We start from the raw sequence: 27081 nt of genomic DNA on the forward strand, positions 1-27081 counted from the left end.
TCAACATTATAGTAGAAGTGACGAGGACAAGATTGCAATTTAATTCAAAAAACATTAAAATGCGTTTTTAAACATACATTTTGCAGATCCAAGAAAGTTTTTATAATTGCTCTGATTAATATACTCAGAATGGTGCTTCCAAAAGCTATTTAATAGTTACTGTAAGAAGCTATTTATTTTAACAAAAATACTGCGCAAGAAATGTACAGTGCTATACAATCGGTATACTATAAACAGTGTCCAGCACTATCAGCTGTAATTTTTTTTTGCGATTGAATATTGCCTCAATTTATTTCCTAAAGCCAAACTGAGCTTTCCCTTTGGTCTCCAAAGATACCAATCTAGAAAGAAGAAAAATACATTTTAAAAAGCATCCCTCAATTTGATCATAAGCATTTCTTTTATCTTAGTCCATCTTTGGACAACTTAAATTTACCCAATGCTAGTACTGTCTGGTTTGTACATTGCTCGCTAAATTGTCTACAGATGTGATCTGCTCATCTCTGCTAGTTTATGGTCTGTAACGCAAACCGATAATTGTATTATTTTCCTCCTTATCATACAAGTCTTAACAAAACAGTCAGAAAATTCTTACATTCTCACATTGATAAAATTCATCAAAATACAGTTATCTCACTCCCTTTCATAGTTCCCTATCTCTCCTGAAAATGTTAACTGTGATGAGGTTCTCACGCAAGTCATTGTGCAGACCATATACCTGATACAGCTGGTTTAGCATATCCCTTGATAGTTGTCAATTTAATTTTGAATGCTTTGTGGATTTGAACATAACCCCTAAATCTTGCTTTTTTTTGGAAATATTGTTTATTCTTTTTCCTAATCTTCTTATTTCATGTGTAGGAGATGACATATTTTCTTTTTTAGAAGACAGTCTGAAATGGAGCAAAAACAAAAATTGTTGGAGATACTCAGCAGGTCTGAAAGAGTTTCACTTGATTCAAATTTTATGGAGTGGAAGTGAATGGGGAAGTGGTTTGACTCCATCGGGCCTCTGTAGAGTGGGAGGAAAGGAGAATGTGCTAGGGTAATTTGGGACTGGGAAGGGTTGGAGTGAATGGGAAATTGTTTGGTTCCTTTGGGATTTCTCCTTCTTTTAAACTAAAATTAGGTATGTTACAATAAATACAAGTATTTGGTATTATTGATGAAATTTGGTGTGAATTGATTTTGTCCTGATAAACATCAGTTGGGCAAATCAGTTATTTTCGCTGATCTCATGGGATTTTATACATTTTGATATGGCTTGTGGAACAATGGGGCATGGGAATCAGCACACTCTTCCCAGTCAAGCCATAACAAGAGTTTTAAGACCCTTTCTCAATTCTGCAGCAACTTCAAAATACATGTAACGTAACCATCCTAGTATCTCAGAAGTTTCCAATAATTGATTCCCTTGCTCACTGTTATGCAGCGGGAGGAAAAACCAGTTTGGACACTTGAGGAATGTTTTACCAATCTCCTTTCTTGAATCATAAGCAGGGAACCAAAGGGCAGAGCAACATCTGTCCTCTGACGCTCTGAACAATGGTTACGGCTTATTTTATCGTATCAAAGTACAGCAGATTACAGAGTTTACGTGATCTAACAATTACACAAGAGCTTACATCCAAATTTGTACAACACTATTGCTACAATATACTTTTTTGAACAAAGTCCACCTACTCCTTGCTCTTGGCTGCTTGTCGAGCCTGTTGGTCAGGGTTCGCCCAATCCTTCCATGCCTAGACATGTTTGTGCTATGCAAAGCCTTGTTAGTCACAGTTTGCCAACACCTTACCCTTGCCCAGAAAAGATTGTACCATATTAACCTTATCGTATTTTGAATGTTTAAAACAAATTTATTTAAGGCACATATGATGTCAAAAACAAGAGTGACATGCTAGATTTTCTCCTGACATCAGAGGGATTACTCAAGTGTCAAATCTACTCCATTAATAAAGTACAGATAACCAGAACTGCAGAGGCTGGATAATAAAATGTGAAGCTGGATGAACACAGCAGGCTAAGTAGCATCTCAGGAGCACAAAAGCTGACGTTTCGGGCCTATGCCTTTCATCAGAGAGGGGGATGGGGAGAGGGTTCTGGAATAAATAGGGAGAGAGGGGGAGGCGGACCGAAGATGAAGAGAAAAGAAGATAGATGGAGAAGAGAGTATACGTGGGGAGGTAGGGAGGGGATAGGTCTGTCCAGGGAAGACGGACAGGTCAAGGAGGTGGGATGAGGTTAGTAGGTAGGAAATGGAGGTGCGGCTTGAGGTGGGAGGAAGGGATGGGTGAGAAGAAGGACAGGTTAGGGAGGCAGAGACAGGCTGGGCTGGTTTTGGGATGCAGTGGGGGGAGGGGAAGAGCTGGGCTGGTTGTGTGGTGCAGTGGGGGGAGGGGACGAACTGGGCTGGTTTTGGGATGTGGTGGGGGAAGGGGAGATTTTGAAGCTGGTGAAGTCCACATTAATACCATTGGGCTGCAGGGCTCCCAAGCGGAATATGAGTTGCTGTTCCTGCAACCTTCGGGTGGCATCCTTGTGGCACTGCAGGAGGCCCATGATGGACATGTCGTCGAAAGAATGGGAGGGGGGAGCTAAAATGGTTTGCAACTGGGAGGGATCCATTTTCTCCCCTTTGGTCCAGGAACTCCCCACTTACGTCCGTGACACCGCCCACGCCCTCCACCACCTCCAGAACTTCCAATTCCCTGGCCCCCAACAGCTCATTTTCACCATGGACGTCCAGTCCCTATACACCTGTATTCCTCATGCAAATGGCCTCAAGGCCCTCCGCATCTTCCTGCCCCACAGGCGCGACCAATCCCCCTCCACTGACACCCTCATCCGCCTAGCCGAACACGTCCTCACCCTCAACAACTTCTCTTTCGATTCCTCCCACTTCCTACAGACTAAGGGGGTGACCATGGGCACCCGCATGGGCCCAAGCTATGCCTGCCTCTTTTTAGGTTACGTGGAACAGTCCCTCTTCCGCACCTACACAGGCCCCAAACCTCACCTCTTCCTCCGGTACATTGATGACTGTATCAGCGCCGCCTCTTGCTCCCCAGAGGAGCTCGAACAGTTCATCCACTTCACCAACATCTTCCACCCCAACCACAAGTTCACCTGGGCCATCTCCAACACATTCCTCACCTTCCTGGACCTCTCAGTCTACATCTCAGGTAACCAGCTCGAAACTGATGTCCATTTCAAGCTCACCGACTCCCACAGCTACCTAGAATACACCTCCTCCCACCCACCCTCCTGCAAAAATTCCATACCCTATTCCCAATTCCACTGCCTCCGCCGCATCTGCTCCCAGGATGAGGCATTCCACTCCCGCACATCCCAGATGTCCAAGTTCTTCAAGGACCGCAACTTTACCCCAACAGTGGTCGAGAACGCCCTTGACCGCGTCTCCGCATTTCCTGCAACACATCCCTCACACCCCGCCCCCGCCACAACCGCCCCAAGAGGAACCCCCTCGTTCTCACACACCACCCCACCAACCTCTGGATACAACACATCATCCTCCGACACTTCCGCCATCTACAATCCGACCCCACCAGCCAAGACATTTTTCCATCCCCACCCTTGTCTGTTTTCCGGAGAGACCACTCTCTCCGTGACTCCCTTGTTCGCTCCACACTGCCCTCCAACCCCACCACACCCGGCACCTTCCCCTGCAACCGCAGGAAGTGCTACACTTGCCCCCACACCTCCTCCCTCACCCCTATCCCAGGCCCCAAGATGACTTTCCATATTAAGCAGAGGTTCACCTGCACATCTGCCAAGGTGGTATACTATATCCATTGTACCCGGTGTGGCTTTTTCTACATCGGTGAAACTAAGCGGAGGCTTGGGGACTGCTCTGCAGAACACCTCCACTCGGTTCGCAATAAACCACTGCACCTCCGAGTCGGGAACCATTTTAACACCCCCTCCCATTCCTCAGACGACATGTCCATCATGGGCCTCCTGCACTGCCACAATGATGCCACCTGAAGGTTGCAGGAACAGCAACTCATATTCCACTAGGGAACCCTGCAGCCCAATGGTATCAATGTGGACTTCACCAGCTTCAAAATCTCCCCTTCCCCCACCACATCCCAAAACCAGCCCAGTTCATCCCCTCCACCCACTGCGTCACACAACCAGTCCAGCTCATCCCCTTCCCCACTGCATCCCAAAACCAGCCCAGCCTGTCTCCGCCTCCCTAACCTGTTCTTCCTCTCACCCATCCCTTCCTCCCACCTCAAGCCACACCTCCATTTCCTACCTACTAACCTCATCCCGCCTCCTTGACCTGTCCGTCTTCCCTGGACTGACCTATCCCCTCCCTACCTCCCCACCTATATTCTCCTCTCCACCTACCTTCTTTTCTCTCCATCTTCGGTCCGCCTCCCCCTCTCTCCCTATTTATTCCAGAACCCTCTCCCCATTCCCTTCTCTGATGAAGGGTCCAGGCCCGAAATGTCAGCTTTTGTGCTCCTGAGATGCTGCTTGGCCTGCTGTGTTCATCCAGCTTCACACTTTATTACCCTGGATTCTCCAGCATCTGTAGTTCCCATTATCGCAGATGCTGGAGTCAGAGATAACACAGTGTAGAGCTGGATGAACACAACAGGCCAGGGAGCATCAGAGGAACAAGAAATCTGACATTTTGGGTAGGGACCCTTCTTCAGAAATGGTGGAGGGGGGTGCACAAGGGAGCTCAGAAATAAAAGAGAGAGGGGGGTGGTGCTGGGGAAGGTAGGTGGGATGGTGATTAGGTGAGCGCAGGTAGGGAGTTGGCTTACTTAGGTCAGAAGTAGTTCTCAAAAAAACACACGATACACATCCACTTTATAAACATGTAGCAAATTTATGTCACCAATCATTGGAATAAGAAGTTAATGATTGGTGCAATGTAATAATTACCTGTTTTTGACGACACGTAAACACATCTGCCGCTATGCTTGGGTAAACGGCTTGGATAATTGTCATCCCAGTTGTTGTAATACATTCCTGAATCATCTATCCAGCTACATACAAATAAATAACTTAGATTGCGAAATACCATTGATGAATCATTAATTACATTACCAGGCAATTATTTTGATTTCTTACCGAAATCCAGCTTTGGAATTTTCTGCATATAATCCAATCCACCACTTTTCATGTCCATTTGTTAAAAGCTGTAGAATAACATCAAACATTCCATTGAAAAGAATTACATGAATTGTGTCTTTTGCTACAAGCTACAGAACATTATTATATCTGTAACAGCCTTGAAATTGTGGTAATGTTAACTAACAGTACAATCAAAGTTAATGAGCTAGCTAAGAATTGGTTGCTAAGATACATATGCTTCAATGGAGCGTCTTCAGCTTTGACGATGTTAAATTGAGGTAGTTCTACTTCCTTCAGATTTTCATGTTGGGCCTGAAATCTAATAGCTATGGGGAAAAGAGATAGATGTGAATATTGAAGATGGCTTAATGAAGACAGATGCTAATGCTGAGGAATAATAGGAGTACAGAATGGAACTTGGCTACATCTGCTGCTCAGATTGCTTTTTTGTTGCAATTTGCAGGTCAAGGGCTATGCCACGATCACTTTTAGTTGTAACCTCACTGCCTCCCAAAGAGTTAATTGGGCAAGGCCCTAATATCCATTTCAATTAACACCCATACACATGCTGCCAAGGATGCCCCAGTAATAGGATTCAAAAGAAGTAAATTTTAATATTGTTCTTCAGAAAAACTTCTTAAAAAATGACAAAGTGTTCAATTTAAATGAAATAGCTTTAAAACTGGGTTTCTAAATTAAAGCCATGTCCAATCAGATATAAAATAATCTAGTTTGTCAATTGTTGCGTAGATTAGATTAAGCTTTTGTTTTGGAAGTTCTTTGGAGTATTTGTGATTTTCGCTTAAATGGATTCATTTTGCTGATAAGTGTTATAAATTGTATCATGTCTTTTCCCTCATCAACAGCCCCATAGATGAAGATTAATATGACTATTAATTCAGATGAATTTAACATTGTAACTTAATAAGGGTAAAATAAATAAATATATTGCTGTACGACTTAAGAATTTAGAATGTCGAGTGTGTATTTACATTGCTTGGCAAGTAATGCATTAACTTGATGAATATAGTATTGGAAATGCTGCAATATATACTGCATTCAGAGGATTAAAACTCAAAAATCTTAAGTTGTGAATTGTGAAAAGTAACCAATCAGCTTTCAATGAAGCAAAATTAACACGCATTCACTCTTTATTATATGTCATATGGCTAACTGGAGATTTGAATGCATCAAACTCTGTCTTATAATTCACAGTAAGGCACTTTATACCTGGTTACAATGTAACAAAGAAAGTAAAATGATACAAACAAATTAGGTCATTTAAGTTCAGAGATTCATTGGCTGAATCACTTTTGACTGCAACATAAATGCAAAGTGGCCTGTAATGTCACTGTAGTCTTCAAACCATAGAATTGCTCTTTCATTAGAGGGAGGTTTAATCCGGTGGTGGTTTTATCAGAGTATCACTCAAGTGAGGGGCAAGAATGGCAAAGCAGAATCCTTCATGGTAACCTCAGTTGGTGTGGGAATTGAACCTATGCTGCTGGCATCACACTGCATTGTAAACCAGCTATCTAGCCAACCTAGCCCTAAACTGTACAAGACTTGAAGGTTGTCATGCTTTTTGACTTTTGACAAAGGCAAAGCTGTTGAAACCTTCATAATCGTCCTCTAGAGGGCTGATGAGTAGTTTTGTTCTTGTTGAATTGTGTGGATCTTTCCCAATCACTACGCAAGTAAGCAATGTAAATGTGACAGCTGTGAAAATGACATGGCTACACAAAACGAGGATGAGTCTAGAGCTGAGACAGAGAGATGGCTATTATTATAGATCCAATTCACAAAGTGCTTTTGTAATGTCGATCCAATTGTGTTCAGATATCCCAGTTGTTACTGTTATAAAATCTGCTCCATTGTGAAGCAATGTTTTTGATCTTACTTTACCTTTTCAATTCTGTTTTTAATGAAGTCCTGTTCTTTGGGTGTATTTATAGATGCCAAGTCGCTACCCATCAAACTACAAGCCACAGCAGCTGCAAGCCACTTCCCCTCTGTCTCAAAAAACAAATATTCAGCTCCTTGAAAGAAGATCCAAGGTGCAAATGCAAATTGCTCTTCTGCACAGAGGAAACAATTCAGAATTTACATGAATACAAATTAAGCTGCACAGCTATTAAAAGATAACCCTGTTCCCACCAGCATTTTAAAACAGTCTTCATGATACATTTTATAACCTATTCACAGAGAAATAGGAGTTAAAAGCTTACACTGCTAAAATGATCAGAAATGCAATCATTATCAGATTGAAATTACAATTAGTTTATATTCCTGTCATGTCCAGGCTACATACATGAACATTCACCCAGAGATTCCAGTCAGCATCAGAAACTGTATTTCCGACCCTGTTCATTTATCTTTCGGTCAATTCTGCACTGGAGATTCCTGGACAGGAACCTTCAGTTATCAAACAGCAGAGACTGGTCCAGGAAACAATGGAGCCAGAAGGAGAATGACTATCGAAAACTCACTCCATTTTGCGGTAGTGTGTTCTATTCTGAAGTTTAAATATCTAGCAGCACAGCAAGCTACTTCGACAGCTCCTCTGAAAGAGTAAGTATGCAAAGCAAATGTTCAGGGAGGGTGGGAATTGGTTTGTGGAGGTGGGGAGGGGGGGGGTTATATGTAGAGTGCTCAGGGTAGGCCGCTAAGCAAATCAATAAGTACTTAAGTTAGGTTGAGGGATCAAGTCAGTGGACGTGTTGAGTCCTGGCTTGTTCGGTGAGAATGGTGAGGTGGGTGCAAGGAAGATTGGAAGTTCAGGTTGTCTCGGTGAGGTGAGATGGGAGCATTTATTTTAACAGCACAAAAAGGGCCAATTCAGCTCACTGCGTCCATTCAGATGTTGTTGTGGGGTGGGGGTGATTGAAATTATTAGTTACCCCAAGTTACCCAGGGTTTTAATCCTCTAACATTTCCTGGTTTAAAAGAAGCTTAGAGTAGTTGTAATTCTCTTTATTCTCCAATATTAAAAGTACTTCTTCAGATGATTCCAGAAGCAGAGGGATTGCCAATTCATAATGTTCAATTTCCCTGCCATTTCCTTCAAAGTCAGCTGCGTTGGGATTTCTACATGCTCCTGACATGCAACTAACCCTGACCATCAGAAAATCTGGGCCAATATTTATGAACAGCAAGACAAAATCATTTATATTTTGATTTCTAGACCTGAAATTTCTCTCTTATCAGAAGAGGAGTGGGTCAGGACAGGCTTTAAGGTGGATTCGACCCATTTCTATAGTGGATTGATTGGATAGAAAGAAGTGCTCCCCTGATGGACTATTAGTTTGTAATGTAATTGTAATTGTACAATTGTGACTTTTAAACAATTGTAATTGTAATGCCATCTATCAAAGCTAAAGCAGGACAGCTGATTGTGAACTAGAAGTGGAAGCAAGCCTACGGGGAGCAGAAAAGTCTTAAATAAATAAACATGGCATTTTTAGACCTTGTTAAGGCTGAGGTCCAAAAAAACGGAAGCTTTTCTCTCCATTAAAAGATTTTCTCTTGGCAGTTTCAGAATAAACTCTCAAACAAGAGACCGGAGTCAATCTATGGAGGCTGAAATACAGGCTTATCCCTTCAGGATAGGTGCATCTGCTCTTACTGTGAAGTTGTGAAAGGGAAGGTAAAACAAAAGTCTGGTCAGGTCCTGTTTTACTTCACCAACTGTCACACAAGTCAACCTTAGTTCTGTCAGTGGTTCTGTCAATATGCGGATTATGAAGTGACTCAACAGTTTTCATGAAATATTTATTGCTTTGCAGACAATTATTGTTTACATTAACTGCTGGATTATTACTTGTGCATTTACTGCTACTTTTGCTTACCATCGATGTACCAGTCTGGTTTTTTCAGTTCAGCTCCTAAATAAAACAATTGATTAATCAATTAAATGTTCACGGCCCATATTATATTATTAGGTGAAATAATAACTTTTTCACATTTAAATAAAACCAAAGTATTTACCTTTTGACATTTTACAAACCCATCCCAGCTTTTCATCACAACGAAAAGGTGCAATCGTTTTATCAAATTTGTATGCAGCACAAATTCTGACATCATCATCTTTATCTTTGTCAAGTGAAAACAAAGAAACAACCTAGAAATCAAGGGATAATATGATGGTTAGTTCCTCATGCTGGCTTCAGACCAGGCAATCCAAGAAGTTACTGTTTTTCTTTCAGAACTTCCTCATTGTTTTTGTTCATATTCAATAAATTGTCATTTTGCTTGTTCAGGCCTGGTTTATTTGGCGAGAAAAAATATACATAATATCATGCGCTAGAGTTAGAATAATGACGATCCCATAGTTTTCCACAGGCTTTTTTGTCAAAAATTATACTTTTGATCATATTTACATTTATCTAAAAAAATTAAAGTATGAAATAGTCCAGTGTGAATGCTTAAATATAAATTAAATAAATTAAATGTTTATGTAAACATGCTTGAAGAATTTACGTGATAATGGGAACTGTAGATGCTGAAGAATCCAAGATAACAAAGTGTGGAGCTGGATGAACACAGCAGGCCAAGCAGCATCTCAGGATAAACAACATTAATCAGAATCACCTGAATTATAGGGGGTAGGATGCCAAATAAAACCATATCCCAGTTACGTTTAAACAGACCAAATTTTCTGCAAGGAACTGTAATAAAGTCTGGGTATCAATTTTTGAAAAAGCAATACATAGTGAAAAAGGGCCAAGAATTAATAGACTTTAAGAAAGACATTATAAGGTACTGAAGGTCAATGCACACCTATCATTTCAGTAAATGTGGATTTAGGGTGGAAAGGCATGAGACAGATTTGTAGAATGTGAAACTGGAAAGATGGGCTAAATTTCTAAATCAACACTAATAAACAGCAAGCTACACTAACAGTAATTATTGTAAGCTTTAATGAAACGTTTGACCCCAAACTTTAACTCTGCTCCTTTTAGCACAAGTACTGCCTGATCTATTGGGAACTTCTTAATGATATTGGTTTTATTACAGTAATTAATGTAATGGAGGAAGACTGCAGAAAATAACCTGAAAAGAAGCCAAAGAAAAACAGAGATACTGTTGATCTGAGAAAATGTATGGAATTAAAGTTTTGAGCAAAAACAAATTCAGTAGACAGAGCTGTAAAAGGGAAGCAACACCAGCAAGAACATCAATTCCTCCAAAATATTATGCTCCATTTAACTCTGAAGCCGTTGTGTTGTTCTCAGGGTGTAAAAGAAACATCCCATATACGTGCAAGCTCTTTCTTCCAACCTTTCAATTAAGAGGCTGTTGCCTTCCAGAACTCTTTTTTTATTTGATGGTTCCAATTTCTTTTTCTTCTATCTATTTCTATCCTTCAGAACAAGGGGAGAATATTCCAGAGAATCAAATCATTCAAATATCGTGTGTACTGAATTGTAAAATTATGTGCAGTATAAATTAACTGGGAATTGCTGTGAACCTAAACAGCAGAGAGATAATTTGGAGTTACTTACTCCACTGCCATCACTCCAAGACCAGGAGCCAGCAGAAGATGGATTCCTTTTGTTAAATCCAATCCAAAACCATCTTTCTTCTTCCCTAGAACACAAAAAGAATAAATTCTCAGCTGAGATGTAGGAATTGCTATCTGACTTGTTTCCCAACTCATTTTATTTGAGCTGTACAGCTTTTAGAAATCTTGATGTTCTCTCTGGACTTGATGTTTTAGAAGTTATCTAACCACAACCATCTCATTTATGTAGGCACTTCCAGGCTTTTCAACTGAAATTATTTGGGCATACAAGTCCAAATACTTTGCATACATTGGAGTCTTATGAAAATGACAAATGAATCCATATTTTAGAGGTAAAACAACATAGAAGTATAGAAAATAGTAGCAAGAGGAGACTATTTATTCCTGCTTTCATTCTCTGGTTCCTTTTCCATATTTCCTCTTGTCAATGGGTATTCTCCAAGAATTGTGTCCCTTCCTACAGTTCATTTTCTTTTACTGGGAACAACTCAAAGATATGCCACAGTCATTTGGAATTTATCTTCAACTCTCTTTGTTGTTTCAGCTTATCCTCAAGGTACAAATTTTATGTGGTTCATTCCATTAACTTTTGGCAAAGCGAGTTTCCAATTTTCTTCAAGAACGTCAGACCATGGCCTCTTCAGCTCCCTTGTCTTGGCCTTGGACATGCACAGACTGCGTTTCTCCAGTCTGCTGCTACAGCTCCTGTACAACTCTTTCGTTAACTATCCAAGCAGGTTGCTTTCTGCTGCAAAGCACTCTGAGATTTTGACTGTAGATTTCTTCCCTTAGCTTCAAGCTAAAGAAAATCTTCTAGCTGCTTTTCTCTCACAAAATCCAAACTAAATGATCTGTTTCAGTTAATTCAGTTAATAAATTAAACAAAACAGACTTCCAACCAAAGTTCCACATTAAAGGCAACATACTATACATAGTCCATTCCCAGGTAGAAATGCAAATAAACTGCCTTTTAATTCCAAAGCTTTCCATCATCCTGAAAAACCAAATTAACAACATATTTCTAACAAAGATAGGACAACACTTCGGATTTACTGGCACCATTAATGAAGCAAAAGCAGGGTCCCAATTGTTTAAGGTCTTACCTTTCCAGCTCTGATCATCAATCAGCATCAACACAATCTTAAGATTGTCTTAGGCCTGATTACTATTTAACGTAACAGGACATTAAATTGAGGGTTGGAACTTTTCAAAGATATACACTAAAAAGTTATGAATTATGAATCAGGTTTTCACAACAGCGTCATATTGTTCCAAAGATTTTTACCAGAGTAATTTATACGACAGCAAGCATTGATTTGACATTTGGCAATGATATAAATTGTAAATATATGGGAGGATTATTGATAGATGTCCAAATGATTGCTTTCTCATCTGTTTTTCAGAAGTATATAACTTTCTCTGTCTGCTCTGGGCCAGGTTATTTTCCTGCATAGTTGTCAAATCCAACAACAAATTCCCTTTCTCCCAATGTTGACAGGACATGAAAGAAATTAAAATAAGCCTGATTCCAGGAAGTACAACTGGGCCAGATGAAACCACGCCTCACAGTGCCAGGGACTCTGGTTCAATTCCACCCTCAGGTGACTGTCTGCATGGAGTTCACACATTCTCTCCATATCTGCATGGGTTTCCTCCGGGTGCTCTGGTTTCTTCCCACAGTCAAAGATGTACAGGCTAGGTTGATTGGCCATGCTAAATTGCCTGTAGTGTTTAGAGATATGTAGATTAGATAGGGTATAGGTGGATGAATCTGGGTGGGATGCTCTGAGGGTTGGCGTGAACTTGTTGGGCTGAAGGGCCTGTTTCCAAACCATAGGGATTCTATGATTGAAAATATTTGGTGGGTTAGCAACATCCAGTTCAGTTTAAGAAACATATCCAGACAGTGCTACAGAATCCAAACTGTGATGAAAATTGAGAAAAGTCTTCTGTAACAGTTTATGGAGGAAGGTTCTACATTGAGAGAAATATTGCAGTTGTTCCATGTGTGAACCAGCTGTTTTCTTACGTAGGCTTCACATCTCAACCTTTAGTTTGCCATCCGATATTCAGTTGTAATGTGCCGTGAAAGATGGAGAAGGGAATACTTCCACAGCTTACTACTAGGAATGTTTTCTATGAAAAGAGCTGCATCAGCTATTCTTTCTTCTTCCCCTTTCTCCTCTACATGGAAGGCAAATAGCCCACAGGAGGAGGGCATTTTTTTTCTCTGAGAGGGAAATGAATCAGTGAGATCCATTACTGTACAAGGCTGTAGAAGGTGGCTTGTTAAGGCTGGAATAGACAGATCTCAGTCTGTGAGTGGATGGGGATGGTTATAGGGTAAAGGCATGAAGACAGAGTTGAGGATACAGATCAGCCATGGTCTCACTGAATGGCAGAACAAATTTGATGGGCTGAATTTCTGCTTCTACTTCTTCTGGATTGACCCTGGTTGCTTTGGGCTGGTGCTGACACTTGAAAGAGTGAGTAAAATTTAACAGGCTGCGTACATTCTTGAAATTATTTGTACTGTTTCCCAAACCATCAATATTATGGATTTTTCTAGCTTTGTTTCAAGAATAAAGAAATATGTTGCCTCACCAAAAGAAAATGAATATCCATTTGCATATCTAATCAAGGAAAAGCTTGCATTCACTTCAAAATTTCAGTGAAATGCCAATTTAAATCACATGCTTGGTCTTGAGAATAAAGTCACGCAGGAATTGGTTTCAAAGTCATTGTTATGCTTGAAGTGGTGGATAACTCATTTTTGTTAGTCTTCCTCAATTCTGTAATTTAGGTTATCCTCCACACAGTAAAAATAAAAGTCACATCTGAGCAATTACTTCACAGACTACGGACACTGAGAAAAGATTTCCAATCCAACTCGCTGTGCTTGTGCTTTAATTTTTTTTTAAATGGATCAGAAAACTCAGTTTGGTGTATGAAGAAGCTTTTACAGAGATACTATCCTGGCCTCAGGACATCCAATTTCACAATGCTCCAAAGTCAACGCTGTATTGAACAACTACAGAACCTAATGGAAGTTAAAGTGAAGTGGTTCAAAATATAAAGTACTGGATGAAATTAGAATGCATGTACTCCTGAGATACATTAATCAGCAAACAATCAAGTCAATAAAACAATCAAATTAATCATCTTACAACGAAAAAATAAAACAGTAACATTTTATCAAAGGTCAAATGGACATCACTGGCATTATTGACCTACCCTAACTGATATTGAGAAGGCGGAGGTGAGCTTCCTTCTTGAGCTCAAAATCCTGGAACTCCCCTTCCTAATGCATATCCATTCCTAAGGAAGGGGTGTTCCAGAATTTTGAACCCATAACAGTGAACTAACAGTGATTTGGTTCCAAGTCAGGATGAAATATGGCTTGGATGATATCTTTCAGACAATGGGGTTCCCATGTAGCTGCTGCGGTAGTCTTTTTAGGTCATAGAAGTGATTAATACAAAACAAAAGTATTAGTGATGCTGGAAATCTGAACTAAAAACAGATAATGCTGGAATACTAAGCTGATCAGGCGACATCTGTGAACAGAAAAGCAGATAAATGTTCCAAATTAGTGAATTTTGTTAGAACTGTCAACAGCTAATGAACCCAAAATGGGTGGTGCCTGATCTTCTGATATTTTCCAATTTAAATTGCATTATGATCTGCAAAAATTCTTTTAAAAACTGTATATCAATATTGCATTAATAAATATAATAACTTCATAATTTACCTAGCAAACATCCATCCCAAAATTTCATTCAAAAAAACTTCCTCGCTGTAATGGCTGAAACTTGCAAGGTGGGCTCCAAATGCTTGACAAAATTGTTCTGCTTCTTCCCAAGTTCTCTTCTTTAACACTTTCTCATGATGAAATACCTTTGAATGGAAATTCTGCATTAACATAATCATAAACTACTGAAATAAAAGTCTAGATTTCAAATAAAAGGGGCTGTGCCACATTTTTAACCTTACCACAGAAATGTAACAGATGACTTTGGAGCTGACGTTTTGATTCTCAAGATGTGTGATGTCAGAAATCCACATTTATTGCCCATCCCCAGATACTCCTCAAAGTTGTGCCTGAATTTCTCCTGCAAGGTGGCTGTTTTTTGCCCATATTTCCTCCCCATCCTCTCCTCTATCTCTCTTCCTTTTATTTCATCTCTTCCCATGTGCCCTTTTCCTATTATTATTTTCCTCAACTGCTTTCTCTATCATTCTTCTACCATTCCCAGAGCATGATACTCTTCTGGGATACAGGTTCTGTAGCAGGTGTGGAAGTGAGCATCACATCCACGTGGGGATGTGTCAGCTTTTCTCATGGCTGTCAGCCATGCTTTGCACATAAGAAGCATAGTGAGTCTTATGGTGGGGTGGGCAGCAAGTTGACATTCCCACTTTTATTTTATGGACTTGAAGAACTAAGCAGCACATTTAAAAGGACACCTGGATAAACTTTCATGTTCTGCAGAAGAACCGCTTGGGCTCTCAGAGTGCATGATGGGGAAAATTGATGCGGAGAGAGATCTGGGTGTTCAGGTCCATTGTACACTGAAAGTGGAAATGCAGGTTGATAGAGTGGTCAAGAAGGCATACGGCATGCTGTCATTCATCGGACAGGGTACTGAGTACAAGAGTTGGCAGGTCATGTTACAGTTGTATAGGAATTTGGTTCAGCCACATTTGGAATACTGCGTACAGTTCTGGTCACCACATTACCAAAAGGATGTGGATGCTTTGGAGAAGGTGCAGAGCAGGTTCATCAGAATGTTAGATAACAAGGTGTACAGCTGGATGAACACAGCAGGCCAAGCAGCATCAGAGGAACAGGAAAGCTGATGTTTTGGGTCGATGTTGCCTAGTATGGAGGGCACTAACTATGAAGAGAGGTTGAGTAGATTAGGATTGTTTACATCAGAAAGATGGAGGTTGAGTGGGGACCTGATTGAGTTCTACAAAATCATGAGAGGTATAGACAGGGTGGATAGCAAGAAGCTTTTTCCCAGAGTGGAGGACTCAATTACTAGGGGTCATGAGGTCAAAGTGAGAGGAGGAAAGTTTAAGGGAGATACGCGTGGAAAGTTCTTCACACAGATGGTGGTCGGTGCCTGGAATGCGTTGCCAGTGGAGGTGGTAGAGGCGAACATGATAGCATCATTTAAGATGTATCTAGACAGATACATGAATGGGCAGGGAGCAGAGGGATACAGATCCTTGAAAATAGGCAACAGATTTAGATAGAGGATCTGGATTGGTGCAGGCTTGGAGGGTCGAAGGGCCTGTTCCTGTGCTGTAATTTTCTTTGTTCTCTTGTTCTTTGATGGCAACTAAACTATCTGCCCCTTCTACAGTTCTCCAGTCAGCATGTGTCCCTTTGCAGACAGGCTTCTATTCTTGGCTAACAGTTTTCCATTTTTGGCCAGCTTCCTTGACCCACACTCATAACATCCCAGCGTCTTTCCATTGATGATCCTCCACACGCCTCACAATTTAGACTATTGCTACCTGGTCACAACCATCGCACGGTATAGATGAACGCTTCCCAAAGTGGACAAAGGAGCAGTTACTCAGTCCAACTCTATCAATTTACCTACCTTGCCTGCCTGTTACATAGTCATGAATCAAAGTACATTCCTCCTCATTTAAGTAGAACTTAGCTGAGGAGGAAAATAAGAAAAGTTGGCCTTTTAATAAGCATGTCTGACATGCAAATACATGCAAAACAGTTTGCCAGCATAAAACACAATTTATCTTTAATTCCAACAACGTTATTGCAAAAGTTTATTTGGTCAACATGAATTTGATTTTTGGTCTCCTGTACAACTAGGTTCCCCACCTACCTTGATTCCCACCCTTTGGCAGCAGAAGATTCCACCTCTAGAGTTTGCTTAAGATAGCCTTATGTTCTCAATGACGACTTGAGGCACCATTAATTATGTAACAGATATTGCAGAGAAACCTAGTATAACTCATCCTACAAAAACCACCAAATGAAACAATTTCTTAAAATATCAGCAATTTTAAGCACCATTTTATAAATAAGAGAGTTCTCTATAAAACAAAGTATGGTGCAGCATTAGAGATAATAGGAACTGCAGATGCTGGAGAATACGAGATAACAAGGTGTGGAGCTGGATGAACTCAGCAGGCCAAGCAGCATTCGAGGAGGAGGAAAGCTGACATTTCGGAAGGGTCTAGGCCCAAAACGTCAGCTTTTGTGCTCCTAAGATGCTGCTTGGCCTACTGCGCTCATCCAGCTCCACACCTTGTTATCGAGAGTGCAGCATTACTTTAACTGCAAGCCACTTCACCTATTCATAAAATCCGTACACCTTTGCTGAGTCAATGTGAAATGCTGAGGATTAGAATTTGATTTATTATAGCATGTGTTTCCTCTAACAAGATCCAACTTAAACATTAGTCAAAAGCTCAAATTTAAGTCTACTGCTACTGACCATACTGAAGATATAAAGCGGTTGGCTTCAAAAGTAAATCTTTTCACCTTGAAGCAATTCAGAAGATCTGGACTTGACTCCCATCCAAAATGACATTTAGCTTTAGCCTTCATGGCTTGATCAGGGAAGGGTTTTGGTTGTGGAGCAGATGTAACTTTTTGCTCACACAAAGACATCGCTTTGAAGGTTTTACAATCTTTAACTTCCCAGAGGACCTGAGATTTACCTCTTACCAGTGCAACACAACCACCTGAATGACCTGAAAAGCAAGGAAGGGAATTCATTGAGGATACTAAACAACTTTTCAAATATTATTTGCTCTTCCACTTCAAAATGAGGGCAAGTTTCAAATCCTTAACTTAGTCTTTTTGTTTAAATATTAGCACAATAACTTACAAATGATGAGGTGGAAAGTTAAACAATGTAGTTCAAAGGATAAAAAATTCTGTAAATTTTCTTAATTGCTTACCTGGTTGATTTTTATTCCAATTTGTGAAGGAAACTGGTGCATTTTTATCCTTTGCCATTAACCAGGTATATTTTTCTGTCTGATTTCTATCCTGAAGTCCTATCCAGAAGTTTTCATGATCTTCTCTGGCAAAATTACTGATCAGACTATTAATGAATGCTTGTTCAAACCTATGAGGACAAAGTAAGACTTCAAAGTTAAATATAGAAACAAGCCAACACTACAACTTATTGGTGATACTCAGAGATTGATGCAACATTTCTTTTAAATTCATATGCTATCTGGCATTACTGTATTTTAATTCAAATTAAATGGTGTTCAAGAGTCTTTGGAGCTGCTGCTGTGGGAAATGTCACACTAATGCTCATGGTCCTCAAAAATGAATGTCATGAAATATATAAACTCACTGTACACTGTTAGCCAGGCTTTCTGTCTATATTCATATCACTGAAGGAATTATTTCAACGGGCTACACAACACAATGGTGATGTGAAAGTTTTTCAGCCACATATGGATGATGATGGGATAGTGCAGGGGGATGGGCTTAGATTAGTTCACAGGTCGGCGCAACATCGAGGGCCGCCGGGCCTGTTCTGTGCTATACGGTTCTATGTTCTATGTTCTATATTATTCTAACCTCCACTGCACTTCAAATCTTCATAACACTGACACATTCTTCGCTTCAATCACATAAATACATACAGACATTATTGCCTGATCTGTGTTCCAGATTTTGCATGCAATTTCTTTGAGTTTCGGGCTAAATTAAGCACCAAGAATGCATGTATCAAAGTCATCAAATTTGATACAAGTGGAGGCAGTGCCAGTGTAGTAATGTCACTAGGCTAGTAATTCAGAATCCTCGGCTAATATTCAGAGGTAGTAGCAACTGCCGATGCTGGATTCTGAGATAACAAGGTGTAGAGCTGGATGAATACAGCAGGCGAGGCAGCATCAGAGAAGTAGGAAAGCTGGTGTTTTGGAAGAAGGGTCCAGACCCGAAACATCAGCTTTTCTGCTCCTCTGATGCTGCGTGGCCTGCTCTGTTCATCCAGCTCTACACCTTGTTATCTAATATTTGGAGGACATGTTTTCAATTAACACCATGGATTATGGGTAACACTTGAATTCAGTAAAAATCTGGTATAAAAATACTCCAATGATGACCACACAAAAATTATTGACTGCCATAAAAATCCATTTGGTTCACTGTCCTTTAGGGAAGGAAGTCTGCTGTCCTTATTTAGTCTGGCATGCACGTCATTTCAGTCTCATAGCAATGTGGTTGAGTCTTAATTGCCTCTAGGCAATAAATGTTGGCCTGGCCACTAACACCCACATCCTATGAATTATAAAGAAGTTGTGTAATATTCTGAGATTGGACACCATTTCTTACAAATAAGCAACAACAAAAAATCAAAACCAAAAGAACTGTGGATGCTGTAAATCAGGAACAAAAACAAAGTTGCTGGAAAAGCTCAAGTCTGGCAGCATCTGTGGAGGAGAAAACAGAGTTAACGTTTTGGGTCTGGTGACCCTTCCTCAGAATGTTCTGAGAAAGGGTCAGCAGACCCGAAACATTAACTCTGTTTTCTCATCCACAGATGCTGCCAGACTTGAGCTTTTCCAGCAACTTTGTTTTTGTTCCCAAAAAAAAAACAAGTTTGTTAACTCAGACATATATTATGAACAAAAATAATGAAAAAAGTGATCAGGCTAGATTAAACTGGCATTACTGTAACGAACAGCTTAAGGTGCAGAAGCCCTTTGATTTCTCATAACATAAGAACAAAGAGGAGTAAGCAATTCAGCCTTGCAAACCTGCTCTGTCATTTAATATAAAGTGTAGAGCTGGATGAACACAGCCGGTCAAGCTGCTCCCAAGAAGCTGCTTGGCCTGCTGTGTTTATCCAGCTCTATGCTTTGTTATCGGATTCTCCAGCATCTGCAGTTCCTATTATCTCTGCCATTTAATATAATTGTGATGATGTCAGCTTGGCCTCAATTCCACTTTCTTGAATACTCCCCATGACCCTGCAACCCATGAATAATCAAGAGTCAGTCTATCTGCTCCTTAACTTTATTCAATGTACTCATATCCATCACATTCTGGAGTGCTGAAGTCCATAGATTCATGACACTTTGAGAGAAATAATTCCTTCTCAACTCATTTTAAATCTGTTACATCTCAGATTAAAACTTTGACCTCTCATTTTTCATTAACCCACAACAGGAAAATCTATCCTACATCTGATTGGTAAATCTCCTTCAGCATCTTATATGCCTCAAATGGGTCTCCACTCATTCTTTTAAACTCCTCAATCTCCCCTTAAATACGGCTTTCATCTCTAAAATAAACCTGGTGAACCTTCTCTGAACTGCCTCCAATGCAATTACATCCTTCTTCAAGGAGACCAAATCTGTATGCAGTATTCCAGATGCAGTCTCACTAATACCTTGTGTGCAGTTACTTCGCTACTTTTATACTCCATTCCTTTACCCAAAAAATGCTGAAATTCCACATGTCCTCCTCATTACCCACTGCATCTGCATACTAGGTTCCTCCAATTCACCCAGATTCCTCTCCACTAAAGTGTTTTGACGTTTCTCTCCATTTAGATAATAATTTGCCTTATTATTGTTTTGAACAAAATGGATCGCCTCACCTTCATCCATGTTAAATATCATCTGCCAAATTTTAGCCCATTCATCTAACATATCCATATGCACTTGTAAATTTCTTATCTCTTTATTGCGACTTGCTTTCCCACCTATCTACATGTCATTTACAAATTTTATGGCCACATAGTGATCCACTCATACAAGTCATGAAGATAAGTTGGACATAGTTGGGGACCCAGTATAGACCCATGAGGGACTCCAACACAAAAACAAACAGCCACACCGAGCCCTGCCGAATCTTCACCATTCCCCCAGACCTCCCACTGACTGAGGACGAACGGTCAGTCCTAAGCAAGGGGCTCACCTTTGATCCCCTACAACCACACATCAATGAATACCAGTCACGGTTGGACATAGAACAGTTTTTCCGCCGCCTTTGCCTCCATGCTTACTTCTTCAACCGGGAACCTAACCCTCCCTCCACTGACCCCTTCGCCCGCTTCCAACACAAGTCCTCCTCTTGGACACCACCCCCAGGCCTCCTACCTTCCCTCGACCTCTTCATCTCCAACTGCTGTCGAGACATTAGCCGTCTCAACCTCTCCACCCCTCTCACCCACTCCAACCTCTCCCCCGCAGAACGGGCAGCCCTCCACTCCAACCCCAACCTCACCATCAAACCCGCAGACAAGGGTGGCGCAGTGGTAGTATGGCGCGCTGACGTCTACATCGCCGAGGCCAAATGCCAACTCTCCGACACCTCCTCCTCCCGCCCCCTTGATCATGACCCCACTCCCGAGCACCAAACCATCATCTCCAACACCATTCATGACCTCATCACCTCAGAGGACCTCCCACCCACTGCCTCCAACCTTATTATTCCCCAACCGCGCACGGCCCGTTTCTATCTCCTTCCCAAAATCCACAAACCTGCCTGCCCTGGTCAACCCATTGTCTCAGCCTGTTCCTGCCACACCGAACTCATCTCCACCTATCTGGACTCCATTTTCTCCCCTTTGGTCCAGGAACTCCCTGCCTACGTCCGTGACACCACCCACGCCCTCCACCTCCTCCAGAACTTCCAATTCCCTGACCCCAAACACCTCATTTTCACCATGGACGCCGGTATTCCATGCAGATGGCCTCAAGGCCCTCCGCTTCTTCCTGTCCCGCAGGCCCGACCAGTCCCCCTCCACTGACACCCTCATCTGCCTAGCCGAACTCGTCCTCACCCTCAACAACTTCTCTTTCGATTCCTCCCACTTCCTACAGACCAAGGGGGTGGCCATGGGCACCCGCATGGGTCCCAGCTATGCCTGCCTCTTTGTAGGTTACGTGGAACAGTCCCTCTTCCGCACCTACACAGGCCCCAAACCCCACCTCTTCCTCCGTTACATTGATGGCTGTATCAGCACCACCTCTTGCTCCCCAGAGGAGCTCGAACGATTCATCCACTTCACCAACACCTTCCACCCCAACCTCAAGTTCACCTGGGCCGTCTCCAGCACATCCCTCACCTTCCTGGGCCTCTCAGTCTCCATCTCATGCAACCAGCTTGTAACTGATGTCCATTTCAAGCCCACCGACTCCCACAGCTACCTAGAATACACCTCCTCCCACCCAGCCTCCTGCAAAAATTCCATCCCCCATTCCCAATTCCTCCGCCTCCGCCGCATCTGCTCCCACGATGAGGCATTCCACTCCCGCACATCCCAGACGTCCAAGTTCTTCAAGGACCGCAACTTTCCCCCCACAGTGGTCGAGAACGCCCTTGACCGTGTCTCCCGCATTTCCCGCAACACATCCCTCACACCCCGCCCCCGCCACAACCGCCCAAAGAGGATCCCCCTCGTTCTCACACACCACCCCACCAACTTCCGGATACAACGCATCATCCTCCGACGCTTCTGCCATCTACAATCCGAACCCACCACCCAAGACATTTTTCCATCCCTACCCTTGTCTGCTTTCCGGAGAGACCACTCTCTCCGTGACTCCCTTGTTCGCTCCACACTGCCCTCCAACCCCACCACACCCGGCACCTTCCCCTGCAACCGCAGGAAGTGCTACACTTGCCCCCACACCTCCTCCCTCACCCCATCCCAGGCCCCAAGATGACTTTCCATATTAAGCAGAGGTTCACCTGCACATCTGCCAATGTGGTATACTGTATCCATTGTACCCGGTGTGGCTTCCTCTACTTTGGGGAAACCAAGCAGAGGCTTGGGGACCAGTGATAATGGGAACTGCTGATGCTGGAGAATCCAAGATAATGAAATGTGAGGCTGGATGAACACCGCAGGCCCAGCAGCATCTCAGGAGCACAAAAGCTGATGTTTCGGGCCTAGACCCTTCATCAGAGAAGGGTCTAGGCCCGAAACGTCAGCTTTTGTGCTCCTGAGATGCTGCTGGGCCTGCTGTGTTCATCCAGCCTCACATTTCATTATCTCAGAGGCTTGGGGACCGCTTTGCAGAACACCTCCGCTCGGTTCGCGATAAACAACTGCACCTCCCAGTTGCGAACCATTTTAACTCCCCCTCCCATTCTTTAGACGACATGTCCATCATGGGCCTCCTGCAGTGCCACAATGATGCCACCCGAAGGTTGCAGGAACAGCAACTCATATTCCGCTTGGGAACCCTGCAGCCCAATGGTATCAATGTGGACTTCATCAGCTTCAAAATCTCCCCTTCCCCGACCGCATCCCAAAACCAGCCCAGTTCGTCCCCTCCCCCCCACTGCATCATACAACCAGCCCAGCTCATCCCCTCCCCCCACTGCATCCCAAAACTAGCCCAGCCTGTCTCTGCCTCCCTAAACTGTTCTTCCTCTCACCCATCCCTTCCTCCCAGCCCAAGCCGCACCTCCATTTCCTACCTACTAACCTCATCCCACCTCCTCGACCTGCCCGTCTTCCCTGGACTGACCTAGCCCTTCCCTACCTCCCCACCTATACTCTCCTCTCCACCTATCTTCTTTTCTCTCCATCTTTGGTCCGCCTCCCCCTCTCTCCCTATTTATTCCAGAACCCTCACCCCATCCCCCTCTCTGATGAAGGGTCCAGGCCCGAAATGTCAGCTTTTGTGCTCCTGAGATGTTGCTTGGCCTGCTGTGTTCATCCAGCTTCACACTTTATTATCTTGGATTCTCCAGCATCTGCAGTTCCCATTATCTCTGATACAAATTTATCTCATATCTGTTTCCTGCTAGCTAATCAATCCTCTACCCATGCCAAAGGGTCACTCTTAAACCAAGAGTTCCTATGTTGTGTGAAACTTTACTGAATGTTATTTTCTAGAAGTCCAAATGTTGATTCCCAATTATATACCCTATTTATTACATCTTCAAAGAACTCTGATAAATTCGTCAAACATAATTTTGCTTTCACAATTATAATTTTCTACATGTATTGCTGTTAACACAATAATTTCCCTGTCACAGACAGTAAGCTAATTGACAATTGTTTCTCACTGTCCGTCTCCCTCATTTCTTGAATAGGGGTGTTGTGTTTTACCAATCTGCTGGGACATACATGCTCGTCACGAACCGAATTCTATTGTGGAGTCATAAGAGTGGGTTCTGCCTATCACTCAAACTGTCAAATGAGCACTGCGTGATATGAATTTCAGTAGCCGGTGCAATTGCAGGAAAGCAGGCCTTGCATCTTTAAGACTGGTGGACAGTATCAAATAGCTTGTCTCTTTAATTGATCGTAACAAGGTACTCTACCAAACATGCTGCATTTGCAAAAGTTGAAGCAGTAGATGAGACGTTGCAATTGGACAAATTTGCTGGATATTCCCAAACACGTAAGGAATTATGTTGACAAGTTTAGGATTTTCTGACATGCAGCTTGGAACACGTGCATGGACTGGAACTTACATACATACATAGGGCTCTGACTTTTGCAGATAGAAAAATCACACTTTTTTCAACTGAGCAAAGCAGCACAGTGGCTCAGTGGTATGCATTGCTGTCTCACAGCACCAGGGACCCAATCTGATTCTACCCTTGGGTGACTGTCTGTGTGGAGTTTGCAAGTTCTCCCTGTGTCAGTGTGGATTTCCTCTGGATACTATGATTTCCTTCAATAGTCCAAAGATATTCCAATTCGGTGACTTAATGGAATATGCAGGGTTACAGGGATGTGGTGGGTCTGAGTAGGTGTTCTGTGGAGGGTCAGTGTGAACTCAATGAGAAGAATGGCCTGCTGCTACATTGTTGGGACTCTATGAAAACAGGAGACAGCCAATCTCTGGTTCACTTCTGAAGGCAATATCCTGACCAACCAGAGCCAACCTGTCTAGTTTAAAATTTAATCAGAGCCTGGCAGTTAACTTTCAACCAGTATTAATGGGTGTATTCACCATGGTAACGTCTCTACCAGAGTCCACTGTTAACCAATCAACACTCTCCTCTCATGCAGTTTAAATGTTGGCTTTCTCCCTCAATTTGTATTTTTGAATAATGTCTTAATGATCACAAGATTAAAAAAACTTAAATAAATTTAGATATTTTTCCCATCAATACCCAGTTTTTGGTAATATCTTCATACTCTGGGTAAAGAAGTTTATCCTGAATTGCAATGCAATGATAAAATTGAAGAATGCAGCAATCAATCATAGAATGCAGAAAATACCAGCTCATACTGTACGGTCTTGAGTAGTCTGAAATTCCTGTGTTTTGTTTAAAGCCACCCTGTGGGCTGGAGTTATTTTAATCACAGATATCAAAGGTCAAAGAATAAATTCACAGGTAGTAAATGCCAGACTGATGGGTCCCGAAATGTAAACCTGCAATCACATGCATCATTTATTACTTCTGATGTGTAAATGAAACAGCACAAGTGTTGGGTAAGAAATCGGACTGTAGTGATTGTTTTGAGGTATGACATGACTTAGTTATGCTCAAAAGAAAAGATCAGGGATTTGCAAGAACATTGGATTCAAAGTGCAGTGCATGCATGCCATTTTGTTAAAAGGCATGTGCACAACTATTGACTGCCAACAGCATGCAAAACAGGGACTGTGTCATGAACAGTGCTGATTTAAAGCCAGTTCTGCTGTTTCCAAGTTCTTTACTCCTGCTTACACTGTTCCAATTTTGCATACAGTTGAGCACACTAATTAAAATGAGATGATGGGCAGCCCTAAAAGTGTAATTTAAAGGGATTATGATCTACCTACAGGTTCATTACTGTACTATTTCTTCTGGCTGCTGGTGGAATTGGATACATTTTGGAACATTGATTCTTGTTAAATTTTGAACAGTTTGCAGGGAGTGATCTAGCCGAATCAGCTGATTTGATAGTGTGTGCAGAAATGGGTGGTTTGGGAAGATTTCCTCTGAAAATTGAGATTGTTTGGGAAAATGAAAAGAAACTACAGACACTAGAATAAGCTGCTAGAAGAAGACAAGGAGGAGAGAAGAATTCTCAGTAGGGCTGGGGGCAGAGGTGTGCATTTCTGTTGATGGCCTTTAGGGAGCAATTCTCTCATCTCAACTTCATGAAAGACCAAATCTCAAAATATCTTCGCTTAGAACATAGAACATGGAACAATACAGCTCAGAACAGGCCCTTCGGCCCTCGATGTTGCGCCGACCTGTGAACTAATCTAAGCCCCTCCCCCTACACTTTCCCATCATGATCCATATGCTTATCCAAGGATTGCTTAAAGGACTACCAAAGATTGTGAGCGAGACCTGTCAACTGAGGTAGCTAATGCTGTTACCACAAAATAGGACAGCATGGTGGCTTGGTGGCTAGCACTACTGCCTCACAGTGCTAGGGACCTGAGTTTGATTCCACCCTCAGGTGATTGTCTGTGTAGAGTTTGCACATTCTCCTACTGTCTGTGAGGGTTTCCTCCGGGTGCTCGAGTCTCGTCCTACAATCCAAAGATGTACAGGTTAGGTGGATTGGCCATGCTAAATAGTGTGTAGAGTGGAAAATGCAGGGTTGGGGTAGGGAGTGGGTCAGGGTGGAATGCTGTTTGTGTGGACAGTGTGAACTTGAAAGGCCGAATGGACTGTTTCCACACAGTTTGGATTCGAAGAAAAGAATAGCATTGGCTATAGTTTGAGGTATCCAGTGATAGCACATTTATTCATCTGGCTCCTTCTAGACTAATGCTGAAGATATATGTAACCTCCCCATTTGCAGCACAATCATTGTCTTGCAAGTGTCTCACAACAACAGGCATTTTCTAAGGCAAAGCTCAATGAGCAGCTGGTGGGTTGTGATATATGTTGTTCAATGTCCCTTACCCTGGCAGCAGTCATGATTCCTTCATACCTCCATCAGACCTCTGTATTAATTGTAATTGAACCCATCATGGCAGGCAAATGTTAACTGCTGGGTGTTAAAGGTTATCCACTCACAATCCTTGACCAGAACCATTACACATATGTTACAATGACAGCAATGCTGCTATGAGGAATATCAGAAAGCCCGCATCCACTCCCTTTGAATGGATTGCGCTAGAAAGGCTCTGTATGATGTCTATCAAGAATTGTGGTTGTGCATTGCATGAACTTACAAATTATGAAGGACCTAACATCTAAGAAACCCAGGAGCAAGAGAAAGGCGAGGAGAAGACGACAAATACATTTGTCCACTTCTGGTCGAACTAAGTGTATGGGAGGCTACAATTTACTGCCTCTTTCTGCCTGGGTTCTATGTGAACAAACAATTCTTGAACTGTACTAGTTACCTCAACCACACATTCCCATTCTCCGGCTTCACTGACTACTACCTTTCCAGCAACTCAAAAATCAAAACGAAAAGTAACTGCACATTCTAATCCTAATTCAAATGTATAAATTCAATCATAGGAATGCATACAAAAACATTCATCCTTGTGTTTTCTCTTAG

General features: G+C 42.1%; 1 protein-coding gene across 1 annotated transcript in view; it reads right to left on the bottom strand.

Annotated features, from left to right (window-relative positions):
* The window catches only part of pla2r1 (phospholipase A2 receptor 1), a 130963-nt gene that overhangs the window by 48972 nt on the left and 54910 nt on the right, over window positions 1–27081 (bottom strand). The window contains exons 11-19 of the mRNA XM_059647308.1: window positions 17585–17754; window positions 17163–17374; window positions 14391–14536; window positions 10620–10704; window positions 9103–9235; window positions 8964–8999; window positions 7021–7193; window positions 5113–5180; window positions 4924–5027 (exon numbers count right to left, since the gene is read on the bottom strand). Of these exons, the coding sequence (XP_059503291.1) occupies window positions 4924–5027; window positions 5113–5180; window positions 7021–7193; window positions 8964–8999; window positions 9103–9235; window positions 10620–10704; window positions 14391–14536; window positions 17163–17374; window positions 17585–17754 (1127 nt within the window). The remainder of the gene's footprint in view (window positions 1–4923; window positions 5028–5112; window positions 5181–7020; window positions 7194–8963; window positions 9000–9102; window positions 9236–10619; window positions 10705–14390; window positions 14537–17162; window positions 17375–17584; window positions 17755–27081) is intronic.

Source organism: Stegostoma tigrinum, chromosome 7, assembly GCF_030684315.1.
Source record: "Stegostoma tigrinum isolate sSteTig4 chromosome 7, sSteTig4.hap1, whole genome shotgun sequence".
Taxonomy (NCBI): Eukaryota; Metazoa; Chordata; class Chondrichthyes; order Orectolobiformes; family Stegostomatidae; genus Stegostoma; species Stegostoma tigrinum.